The sequence below is a fragment of the Suillus subalutaceus genome, assembly GCF_016647625.1.
Source record: "Suillus subalutaceus strain FC151 chromosome Unknown DFJ58scaffold_171, whole genome shotgun sequence".
Lineage (NCBI taxonomy): Eukaryota > Fungi > Basidiomycota > Agaricomycetes > Boletales > Suillaceae > Suillus > Suillus subalutaceus.
This window is the reverse complement of record NW_024540420.1, coordinates 15,171-27,793: the sequence shown is the minus strand read 5'-3', so window position 1 is coordinate 27,793 and position 12,623 is coordinate 15,171. Positions and strand designations below refer to the sequence as shown.

General features: G+C 46.3%; 3 protein-coding genes across 3 annotated transcripts; 1 reads left to right on the top strand and 2 right to left on the bottom strand.

Annotated features, from left to right (window-relative positions):
* Window positions 1–6,942: 6,942 nt before the first annotated feature.
* On the bottom strand, window positions 6,943–7,695 carry DFJ58DRAFT_862853 (uncharacterized protein; the record flags this gene model as incomplete). The annotated part of the gene is made up of 2 exons (XM_041394081.1): window positions 7,432–7,695; window positions 6,943–7,381 (listed from the first exon to the last, which is right to left on the bottom strand). The coding sequence occupies exons 1-2, from the start codon at window positions 7,626–7,628 to the stop codon at window positions 6,943–6,945; spliced, it is 636 nt and encodes a 211-aa protein (XP_041237679.1). The 5' UTR covers window positions 7,629–7,695.
* A 1,562-nt stretch (window positions 7,696–9,257) lies between these two features.
* Window positions 9,258–10,241, bottom strand: DFJ58DRAFT_668832 (uncharacterized protein; the record flags this gene model as incomplete). Its single annotated transcript, XM_041382738.1, has 4 exons — window positions 9,258–9,562; window positions 9,613–9,777; window positions 9,825–9,992; window positions 10,043–10,241. 4 exons carry the CDS (start codon window positions 10,239–10,241, stop codon window positions 9,258–9,260), a joined length of 837 nt encoding a protein of 278 aa, XP_041237678.1.
* A 1,135-nt stretch (window positions 10,242–11,376) lies between these two features.
* Window positions 11,377–12,034, top strand: DFJ58DRAFT_626668 (uncharacterized protein; the record flags this gene model as incomplete). Its single annotated transcript, XM_041381122.1, has 3 exons — window positions 11,377–11,472; window positions 11,522–11,626; window positions 11,684–12,034. Coding segments are annotated over 3 exons (552 nt in total), but the record flags the coding sequence as incomplete, so codon positions are not given.
* Between the last annotated feature and the right edge of the window lie 589 nt (window positions 12,035–12,623).

Sequence of the window (12,623 nt, the reverse complement as noted above, 5' to 3'; positions counted from 1 at the left end):
CACATGGATTGAATTCCTTGCCAATTTCAAAAGCACATTTAGACCACTTGACCCCTCAGGAACCGCGTTAGCCAAGCTTCGCAATTTGAAACAAGAGACTGAACTCCAAGATTATATCTCGGAATTCCTGATGCTCACGCGGAGGGCAGGAATCCAAGGTGATGTCGTGAAGAAGCAATTCTTCTTAGACGGATTACATCCAGGACTGCTCGCTCGTCTCTATGGCACGGGTGACATCTCTGACAACTTCGAAGTTGTCCTCACCACCTGCATTAATCTCGACAACTCACGCCTTCACTTGAACGCCATCAGGGCGCGCCACCAACCCCAGAAGAAGAAGAACTTCGGATCTAACCGATACGTACCATCTAAAGATCCCAATGCCATGGTGATTGATCGGCTTTCTGAAGAAGAACGCGCTGAACATTTCCGGACTGGAAAATGTTTCACCTGTCACAAGACCGGACATCTTTTCAAAAACTGTCCTGAGAAGAAGAAAGGGAAGACCCCGATACGCCGCAAAGAAGTAGAGAGCAGCGATGAAGAAGAAGAAGAAGCAGAAGTCCGTCATCTCAACGAGGATTTTTGATATGGGAGACTGGATCAACGTCAGTATCTCTCAATGTACCCATAAGACTTGTACGAAAAGTTGGTGAACGAAAAGAACTTCGGGTTCCCATTTCCCTAATTTCGAAAACATGTCTAAAAACCATTGAAACCACCGCAGTAATCGACTCCGGAGCAGCCGGAACCTTTATCTCAGAAGACTTCGTCAAGAAGCACAAGATCCAAACCCACGCCCTCAGTAAACCCTTCAAAGTTACTACTGCCGATGGAAGCTATTCCAAAAGCGGAGCCATACGCCGATACTGCGTCCTCACTATCAAGATTGACGAACGAACCATGATTGGAAAGTTCAACGTCACACGCCTAGGTAGAAGAGACCAAATCCTCCTTGGAATTCCTTGGCTACGGGCTATGAACCCAGTTATTGACTGGGCAGCCAAAACCTTAGTCCTCCCTCGAACGGAGAAGAGTAATCAAGTTGAAGAAGAAGTTGACAAAGAAAGGAAGAAGAACGACCTTCCACTTCTATTTCGACGAGAACCCATCGACCGGACCTGGAAGCAATCCAAACTTAGGAAAACACCAGTTATCGAAACCCCTGTTGTTTATCCGAAAGCGACCATCGAAGAAATCATTGACGAAGAAGTACCACCCGTCTTTCCCATCCCTGACTCACTCCCCGATCTACTCCCCATCCCTGATGAAGACGATGAAACCTTTGATACCAAGGAAGACGTCTGGACACAAGAGAACTTTGCTGCACCAGTGCGAGAAGTCTCTATGTACAATCTAGATGATGACGAATTCCTGGTAGAATATTCCCTTGACGCATCTGAACTCCGGGTAATTTCAAACACTACCATGGATACACCATTAACCCCAGATGGAACCAGTCGCTCGGAACAGAAACCCACGGTTAAGCCCCTGCCACGGCCCACAGAATACGCGAAAGTTAGTAACAAAGCTCAGCAGTTCGCTCTAGCTGCGGGCTTAGAACAAAAGAAGAAAACTTTCGAAGAACTCGTACCCTCCTATCTACATGATTTCACCAACATCTTCGCCAAAGACGGTCTTAACCAACTACCTCCCGAACGACCCGGTATTGACCACCGTATTGAAACGAAACCCAGATTCATTCCCAAGACATCGAAGATCTACCCTCTCTCCATTGCTGAACGAACCACAGTCAAAGCATTCATTGATGAAAACGTGAAGAAAGGTTTTATTTTGGAATCTAAATCGCCACAAGCCAGCGGATTCTTCTTTGTAGGAAAGAAAAGCGGAGACCTCCGACCCTGTCAAGATTATCGGTACATCAATGATTGGACGATCAAGAATGCTTATCCATTGCCACTTCCCTTATCTCTTGTTGCACGGTTGCACAGAGCAAAGTATTTTACCAAGATGGATGTCCGATCCAGTTATAACAATATCTGCATTCACCCTGATGATAGATGGAAAGCAGCATTCACCACGGAATTCGTACTCTATGAGCCGAATGTCATGTTCTTCAGACTCTGCAATTCCCCAGCCACATTCCAAGCCTACATGAATCGCACATTCCAATAAGAAATTAATGAAGGATGGCTGGTAATCTACATGGATGATATCCTCATCTTTTCGGATAACCTAGAAGAACACCACGCTCGTACCCGTCGTATTCTGACGAAGATTCGCGAAGAACGACTCTTCCTGAAACTGTTACAGTCAAGTACGCCCCTATTCATTTTCCCTTTCTTGCACCATTGTATTACATCACGATCGCATCTTGCCGTCGCTAGATGATCTATTTTTGTTATCTCTGACTCCGCCTTATCTCTGACTCGTCTTATCTCTGACTCGTCTTATCTCTGACTCATCCTTATGACTTCATCATACCGGCCCTAAAGCTGTTACCGTTTCCTATATAAACCCACTTTGTACTAAGTAGTTCTTTACTTTAATCTTACTAGGTTTTACCTGGAACTTCCTTCACTTAAAACCTCCAATCTTAAGTCATATTGAACGTGATTCAAGTCGAGGACACTCTCCTTGTCTTGTCTTAGTGAACCATTGAACTTCGGTATATGCCGAAGCCCTGAAACGACCTTGGCCGATTACTCTTATCGAGTAGCCATACGTCTGAACCATCCTAGTTCATAACAGAAACCGGAGAAATGTACCTTTGATGCGCAAGAGGTTGAATATCTCGGTATGATTATTCGCCCAGGATGCGTAGCTATGGATACTGCTAAAACCGATGGAATTCGCGATTGGCCAACCCCGTCCACCGTTAAAGAAACCAGATCATTCCTCGGATTCTGTAACTTCTACCAAAACTTCATCCCTCATTATTCTGATATCGCATGACCCCTTATCGATCTCACAAAGAAAGATAACATCTTTCTTTGGTCCTCACCCTGTCAAGACGCATTTACGACACTTAAAGAGTGTTTTCTTAAACAACCAGTCCTCTGCAACCCTGATCCATCACGACAGTTTGCAGTTGCTACCGATGCATCTCTTGTTGCAACCGGTGCTGTTCTATTACAAACTGATGAAAACGGCGTATATCACCCATGCGGGTATCTCTCTCAATCTTTGAACCCTGCAGAACGTAACTACCAGATCTTCGATCAGGAACTCCTCGCCGTTATTCGCGCGCTCCAAGAATGGCGTCACTATCTAGAAGGAAATGCACACCCAGTAATAGTATTCACCGATCATAAAAACCTCCTCTATTTTCGTACGGCACAGAAGTTAACCCATCGTCAAGCTAGATGGCAACTTCTTCTTTCTTGCTATGATATCAAACTCCACCACGTACCAAGAACCAAACTCGCCGCACCAGATGCCTTATCTCGACGACCTGATCATGCGCCGGATACTGTTGATAATGAAGATATAATGCTCCTCCCTGATTCCATGTTTGTCCACCTTCTCAATCAAGAACTCATGACCACCCTTGCAAACCCTGATCCTGATGACACCGACCCCATCTTCCAGGCCGCCTCTGATGCTTTGAACGGCCTTTGTCTCCCTCCTATGAAATCGGCTCTTTCTGACTGGACGATTAAGGATGACGTCTTATTCTATAAAGACCGCGCCTACGTCCGACCAGCAGGACGTCATTCTATTTTAGAACGCACCCATGATCATGCCACTGCGGGACATCCCGGTCGCTTTAAAACCGAAGAACTGGTTAAACGCGACTTTTGGTGGCTGTTGATGGGAACTTATATCCGAAAATACGTGGAGGGTTGCGCCCTTTGTCAGCAAATGAAATCCGATACTCATCCTACTACCCCCCCCACTCGTCCCCATCCCATCCTCTGTATCTACCCCTTTTGCCCAGGTATCCGTCAACCTCATCACCGATTTGCCGCCGTGCAACAGCTTTGATTCTATCATGGTCATGGTAGACCATGGACTTACGAAGGGGGTAATTCTCATCCCTTGTATGAAAACCATCACCTCTGAAGGCGTAGCAAAGAAGTTTTTCAAATACGTCTACCGCCACTTTGGACTCCATGAGAAAGTAATCTCAGATCGAGGGCCCCAATTCGTATCCAAATTCTCTAAAGCCCTTGCTATGCTCTTGAAATATGACATCGCCGCCTCCACCACTTATCATCCACAGAAGGACGGCCAAACTGAACGTCTGAATCAAGAACTAGAAACCTATCTCCGAATCTATTGCCGCAATAACCCAGAAGAATGGGTTGAACATATCCCCATGTCCGAATTCGTCCACAACCACCGCAAACATGACTCTCGCAACACATCCCCATTCTTCCTTATGATGGGATACGAGCCACGGGCTCTTCCTCATGTACTCCCAGATTCTACCGTACCAGCCGCAGAAGAACGGCTCCGCCTTCTTCAGAAGATACGCGAAGAAGCTATCTCTTGTCATAACCTCGCAATGCAGCGAATGGCCGCATGATCATACAGAAAGAAGTATCAACCATGGAAAATTGGTGACAAGGTTTGGTTATCAGGAAAGAACCTTATCATGCAGTTACCATCGCGAAAACTCGCCCCAAAACGATACGGCCCCTTTACCATCACTGCAGTTTTATCACCAATCACATTCACACTCCAGTTACCCAAGCAATGGAAGGTTCACCCCCACATTCCATGCTTCCAAGCTATCATCCTATCACGAAACCAAAATCCACGGTCCTAACTTCCCTGATCCCCCACCCGATATCATTGATAATGAAGAAGAATACGAAGTCGAAGCAATCTTATCACACAAAGGTACAGGAAAACGAAGACACTATCTCATATCCTGGAAAGGATATTCTTCCGCCAGCAACGAATGGATCCCTACGGAAAACCTCGGCAATGCCTTTGCAATCCTCGCTGCTTATAAGAAAGCTCACCAGTTATAAGAATCGTTACGAAAAGATGTCTTTCTCAGAACTTCGCACTCTTCACATCTGTCTCCTACAACTCCAAACTATTGCCAACACTATTGATAATATGTCCGCAAGCCTTACCACTTCCCCATCCACAATGTCCGTTACATTGACCAAAACCATTAAATCCCCAAACTACTTCACCATTCTTGATGACATCGAGGCCAACACGTTATTTGAATCCGCTCTCCTTTCTGAACAATACGCTATCGAGATAGATCGCCTCCTCGCTGAACAAGGAGCCCTCTCTAGCACACTTCTCATTAATATTATCTGCGCCACCAATCTCGTTAAACACACCGCAGGACTTCTTAATGATGAACGTCTTGAAACCATCTTCCGTCACCTTCATATACGCATTCGCAACACTGCAATACGTCTTATGCCTTCCTCTACCAAAGTGGTTGTTAGAGAGGCCATCCATATCGTCACTGAATGAATTGCAACAAACCCAATCGCTAGACCACCATCCCCACATGTCGCAATTCCCGTTCCACCTCCGGTTGAGATACCAACTCCCGTTGAGCATACGTCTAATGATATCACTCCTCCTACTGTACCGATCATATCAGCTACTCCTACGCTTGCCCCGTCGGCAACAACCCCTCGTATATGTCCCACTCGTCGACAACCCCTCAAGCGAGAGATCTCCGTCTCCCCTACCTCTTGTAACAACACTTTACACTCCAAGACACCATCCCCACCTCCGCAATCATCCTCGGTCACCATCGTAAAGACAGAACCCCACGATAACTTTATGTGTCGTAACTGTAACCTTGTCAGTCATTGTCACAAGAACTGCCCAACGTATTTCTGCTGCGTATGCCGTAATCTCGCGCCAGGACACCTTTCTGTCTTTTGCAAAGATCTTAAGGGGGAAAAGCCCATCCCTTTAGTGTGGACAGACGAAGGCTTCTACGAGGCTCTCTCTAGATGGGAGGCTGATAAAGACGCTGCTATGGAGCAAATCTCGATCGAAGAAGACGAGAGACTGTTCGTTCAATGTGCTGGGGATCGCGACAACTATGACGCTTACGATAATTTTGATTGTTGAAATCGGTGACTTCAACGATAACAACGGGGTAATGTTACAATCAAGTACGCCCCTATTCATTTTTCTATTCTTACCTTGTATTACGTCATGATCGCTATCATGCGATCGCTAGACTTCTTTTATCACCAGTTGTATTACACCACGATCGCGCCATGCCGTTGCTAGGTGATCTATTCTTGTTATCTCTGACTCGCTCTTATCTCTGACTCATTCTGACTTCATCATACCAGCCCTAAAGCAGTTACCTTTCGCTATATAAACTTGCTTTGTACTATGTAGTTCTTACTTTAATCTTACTAGGTTTTACCTGGAACTTCCTTCGCTTAAGACCTCCAATCTTAAGTCATCTGAAACTCGATTCAAGCCAAGGACACTCTCCTTGTCTTGTCTTAGTGAACCATTGAACTTCGGTATACGCCGAAGCTTTGAACTGACCTTGGCCGATTACTCTTATCGAGTAGCCATACATCAGAACCATCCTAGTTCGTAACAGAGACGAGATAGGGAGAACGAGAACAATGAGACAGGGATAACAAGACCATCGAGACGGGGAGAACAAGAATGATGAGACCGATGAGACCATCAAGACAGGAAGAACAAGACTGACAAGACAGGGAGAACGAGACCGACAAGACGGGAAGAACAAGAACGACAAGACAGGGAGAATGAGACCGAAAGACGGGGAGAATGAGACTGACGAGACAAGAAGGACAAGGTAGTTAGCAGTATGAAACATACAGTACACACACCTTGGAGAGCAGGAAACAGATGGGATAAGACTGGAGTGACAGATAGCGGACTGCTGCGCAGATGACAACGAGTGACGAAAGCATGACTGCAACTTGGAAAAGAGTTAGAATTAGTAGCTTTGGTACAATTGGTGCAGAAACAGTACTTGAACAAACATCAAAATCATTACTATATATGGAAGTGGTGGGTATGCGGTGGGTCACAGGTCTTAAAATCCAGACCCGTACCCATACCCGTGACCCGCACAGGTTGCCCGTACCTGTGACGATCCCTAGACACAGTGACTAGATTTTCAGCAGTGCCCCTCTGTCCTGTCATGTTCTCAAGTGCGAGAACTACAGGAGGGTGATTAACCTCAACTGCAAGTGAACCATACAGGCTCCTCCGTAGCAGATCCTCCCATACATCCAGGAGAAGGGTAAGACATTTACGTTCCTTCAGTCGGTTTATCTCCTCTTGTTGGACGCGGACAGCTTCACTGTCGAGCAGGTGACGAGATAACACATAACAGGATGGTATATGATATGATGGACGTATTACGTTGATGAACTCGTGGAAAAACACATCGTCACCAACATGGAAGAGAATGTTGGCATGAATGAAAAAGCTAGTTTCAAGATTAACCTTTGACTCTCAAAGTTGGATGACATAACACACCGGAGCAGCTTTGCATTTGCTAGGTTATTTTGTTCTGTACTCAATGGTTGATCAATATATCCATCTAAATTCGAAGCTTTGCGTCTCTTGATGGGAACGACAGCGGTAGAACTTCCAGACTCAGAAGCGGATTGGGAATTCGAAGCAGCGGAAGTAAGAATTGAATCAGGGGTGTTGAGGTTGCCTGTCTTGTCCATAAAAAACAGGCGCGTTGCTTGGCGCAGAGGAGCAGTTACATTGGTGCAGCGCCTGATAAGATGGTTCGGTAGGTTGTTGTCACGACCCTGGATTCGAGCACCTGATGAGTTATCAGCGTCGCCGCAATGTTTGCATTTCCAGTAGTAGCGATTCGAGTTGTTGTCAACTCATCCCAGGCGCTCAAAATTCTCGTCAATCAGTGATGCGAGGGGGCGCCCTCCAGTTTGCGCCATCTTACTTTAAGGACGTCAGTTTTCATGTTCTCCTGGATTCAAATTTTATTATCATAGATCTAAATTACATCTCCACGAGTCTCGGATACCCTGGAGTTCTGCCAGTTTCTGCCACCCCCATTTTGCGTGAGTTCTGCCAAAAACCGGCAAAATCAGTTTTGCCAAACCGGTTGGCAAAACTCCCGAGTTCTGCCAACAACACTATCTGTGAGGGCCTTAACGGCGTAAGGTGGCCTCTTGTACATTTTTTCCCGAGCGGGTGCCCCTTGCCTGAGTGCTTTATCTACACAGCAAGCAAAGTGAACAGATGAACAACGCATGGGACATGGGACACAGCTTTACAAACGGCATAAATGAATGACTGCCCAACTTCTTCAACACCCAACCAAACACCCATTGATCTCTGGTAATTGAGCATAGTAGGGCTGGTCTGAAAGGTACTTCCCGTGAGTGATACTGTAGGCAGTTGAAGCTGACGACTCGCTTACCAGGGACTTCAGATACCCACAAAGATCTCTGGCATATTCTCGAATTTCGCAGCACCTGCATACATTATCCGTCTTGTGAGTAGGGATGAATCTTGTAAGCCCACTGTGTCTTGAGCAATGGCTTGTGTGATTCTGACAAACATCAAATTGAAAGGAGATAGGCCCCTGAACTCGCCAGAAATCATTGCCGTTACCAGATAACCTGGTCTGATTCCAAGATCCCGGCAGACTTCTCTCGTATACATGATCTGCCATAGTTGAACCTCCGAGCTTGGACCATGTATTCCACTACCAGTAAGACGCCAGTGATCATGCCACGCAAGACGATACGAGGTCATACCGACTGGGTAAACGGTGTTGTGCACTTGCCTGACAGATGACGCATCATCACAGGGTCGGATGACAGTTCATTCCGACTATGGGACCTAGAGAGCGGTGCACAGATAGGCGAGGAATGGCGGGACGATATTGGCGCAGTGTGGTCCATGGCATTGTCTCCAAATGGAAAAACAATTGCAAGCAGAAACGGAGGCGATTACAGACTCAGTGCTGTGACTGTGAGGTTGTGAGACATTCAGACAAGGAAAGTCATTGCCAATTGGACAGGACACACCAATGTTGTGCAAGCATTGTGCTGGAATGCAGATGGTAAGCGAGTACAAGTGGATCCTGGGATGGGACAGCAAGAGTCTGGGATGTCAACACCGGCAAAATTATCCTGACAATCAAACCGGGAACAATTGGGTGAATATGGTGATGTACTCGCCTAATTCATCAAAACTTGCAACAGGCGGAAACAAGTTCGAGAATGCATTGCAGCCATTTGCAGAACACTAGGCCAAAAAAATTTCACTACATACACAGCGGTACTTTAACTTCTACTCTCTGATCAGATATGTAGGGTATGTTAGTTATTGTCGCGAACTGGGCTCACGGGCGCAATGGGAAAAACAGCAAGAAACTCATGTCCGTCAAGAAGATCACCCAAGCACCATTGACCTTTTTTCTTGTACTGTTCCAACACCGCTAAAGGCTCAGTATGGTCAACATAGAACTCGGTGAACACAGATGATATAGCTCCGTTGTCGCAGCTGTTTTGGAAGAGTGAACCCCTGAGTTGAGCGGCCTTTAGATAGCTAATGGGGGAAGATGCCAGAATGCCCTCTGCATGTTGACGGATGAAGTCCAATTCAATGTCCTTTATATTAGCAGCTTCATGATTTTAGTCATAACATCTGAATATAATGAGGGTGATAACTCACCAGCATATTTTGCCAATGCATTGCAAGCAGCGGGGTGAGACGAGACGAGACCAATGATGTTAACACAAGAGAATAAAGCATGGCACTTCAGAGTTTGCAAGAGGTGGGTTGTGATGTATCGCTGACGGACTGCTTCATCGACGACAAGCTGTGTCACCCAGCCAACTTAACGAAATCAGAAGGTGAGCTTTGCAATAAATTGAGATAGCTACCTTTATTTTCACCATAGCCCCAGACCGTGGCAAATGTGTGTCCGTAAAGTTGAGGATGCTCACTCTCCAGTGGGTCGACTTGGATATAGCAAGTCACCAAAACACTACTCTCCGGGTGAGACAAACACTGGGATCGTAGTCGTGAACCAGTCATTTTGACCTGTTTTCCTGTGTAAATGATTCAGCCATGGCCAATGATCAACATCTCGACTACTGACCAGCTACAGTAAATTCGGAGATTGTAGCTGCCTGATTGCCCCAGATACCGTAGTTGGAACTGAACAAATTGGCACACAATTTTAGTGTATCATCGGAGACTTCACTGCCCAATGTCATCTTATAGGAGAAAGAGGCCTTGGATGGAGAAGTGGGACAAGGGAGGACAAGGCCTCTTGTCGGGGGAGTTACAGGTGTCATCGTCGACTGTGCCATTATTGGAGAAGATGTGCGATTATGTAATTCATACCAACACATATATATTATAAAGCATGGTCTGTGCGCTTGGAACCCAACAGCAAGATCAACTCATAAATTTGTCCCGACGGACAGTGTGCTGCAGGCATATGGACATGTAAATATTATGGTGTAATACTGTGAAAAAAAAACTATAAGAACTGCTTGATACACGAGCTTGAAGCCCATCCTCACAAGCCCATCCTCACAAGCCCATCCTCGCAAGCCCATCCTCACAAGCCCATCCTCGCAAGCCCATCCTCACTTACTATGTCAGATACCCCTCCAAGTCAGTCTGGCACAGGCAATATTCACAACCCGCATCAGTATCCTCATCGCTATCCACAGCTGCCAGCACATCATCAGCAACCTTTCATACAACATTATCCGCAAATGCTGCACGTCCCGCAGCACTATCCGCCACCTTTGCAGCATCAGTATTATCCCCCACACTTCATTCACACTGGCCAGCCTCCGTACCAGCAGTATCTTCCAATGCAACTGGCGAGGATGCAACCAGGAGTTCCAGCTCCAGAGTACCCTCCAATGCGATCAGATCCAACCTCAGAACTGTCCCAGGCATCACCAAAAGCCCCAGCGTCATCCCAGGTATCAGCGAGACTGCGACCAAATCCTGAACCGCGCCCTGGAGTTTTAGTTTCGACATTGACGTTATTACAGGTGACATGAAGCATGGATTTCATGGTGAGACTGACATGCCTTGGGATGACTTCAAAAGTCGCGTTCTTGCATACCTCAATGCTCCTGAAGAAGTCCAGCTTGTATATAAGTTCATAGGTGATAACAGTAAAGCTTCTCACCTAAACGATGCGGAAGCATTTGGTATCGCTATGGATCGACTTTGTCACAAAGTGTCCAATGTGCATACACGAGTCGTGGCTTTAGAGGTAAAGAATGCAGCAGTAAGTTATTTTTTATGTCGCATCAATCGAAAATTACTTACAGTTACTCCAAGGCCAAACAGACTACCACCAAAGCAAAGAAGAGGACACGTGAAGACGATATTCCTCCAGCAATTGACAAGGATTCCACGCAGCTCAAAGCATACAAACAGCTCGAGTGCCACATTCGATGTGAGCTTCACCATGGCCATTGTTTCATAGATCGCGCCAGCGGCTATGATAATCATCGTCATCTCGATCACGCCGAGATGACTCTCTGGGCTAAAAAGATTGTAAGTTTCATGTCCATCCTTGCAGAAAAAAAATATAAAATATCCTTAGGTTCTTGGTCATGCAACAATTTACAACCCACCTCACTGCCTCAATTTCGACCATGGCCCAGCCAACAAAAAGCCTCGTCACTCGAGGTCGGGATCATCACCTGAAGTCCATGTCACCATACAAAATATAACGGCCGATCCTACCATAGCTTCCACATCAAAGACTCCTAGTCCTCCACCGCTTTCGCAACAGTGCCACTTTGAGTCTGCAGCCCAGATCCCTAACACAACACTGCCGGACTATCCAAAAATTGGGGTGTTGCTTGCGCTGATCGATGCCGAAAGACCGGAACTGCAAATTCAGGAACTTGAAATGTCCCTGCTAGATGCAGGGGTGGTTTTGTCGAGCCAAGTAATGCTTTTACTGGAGGATGTGTTGAGTGTCGTTGGCAATATGGGGCAAAAGCAAGCCAGAATCCTCCGCAATTTCGCTAAACGGATTGTTCTGCCGCTCCTTGGACTCCTCAATTCCTACGAGGAGCCAGAGATAGAGGAGCCAGAGGCACCTAGCTTAGAAACTCAGGACAAAGGGAAGGAACGTGCTATCGAGACTGAATATGATATGTGGCAGGAAGGAGAATCGGAGTATGGAAGTGGCGAGTATGACGAGTATGAGAGCGATGACGAGACTGAGGGAGATGGAGAATTCCTGACCTAAGCTGTCAATCAGCAATGCAAACTAACCACTTAGTAAAATAGCACCGCCGGCAGTTTCAACACGCCTGCAAGGTACTTGCACCAAATCAGTAAAAAGTGCACTTTCTACGCAATGTATTCACTATGCTTGTACCAGCCATGAGCCTTTTCACTCGTAACAACGCCATATACAGCTTCCCATATCAACGCATATGGATCACAGGCTGGACCCTCGGTCTCCCCAAGTACATAGTCACGGTTTGACCGAAGCCATGCCTTGATAGCTGAAAACGCCTCCTCAATAGGATTTAAATCAGGTGAATAAGAAGGCAAGTACAGGAGCCGCATGCCACTACAAAAAAAAGAGAGATCAGTATCGTTTGAGCAGGAAATAAGGATAACGCACCGCTCTTCGACCATCTCACGAATACCTTGGACTTTGTGGATACTTGCGTTGTCCATGATCA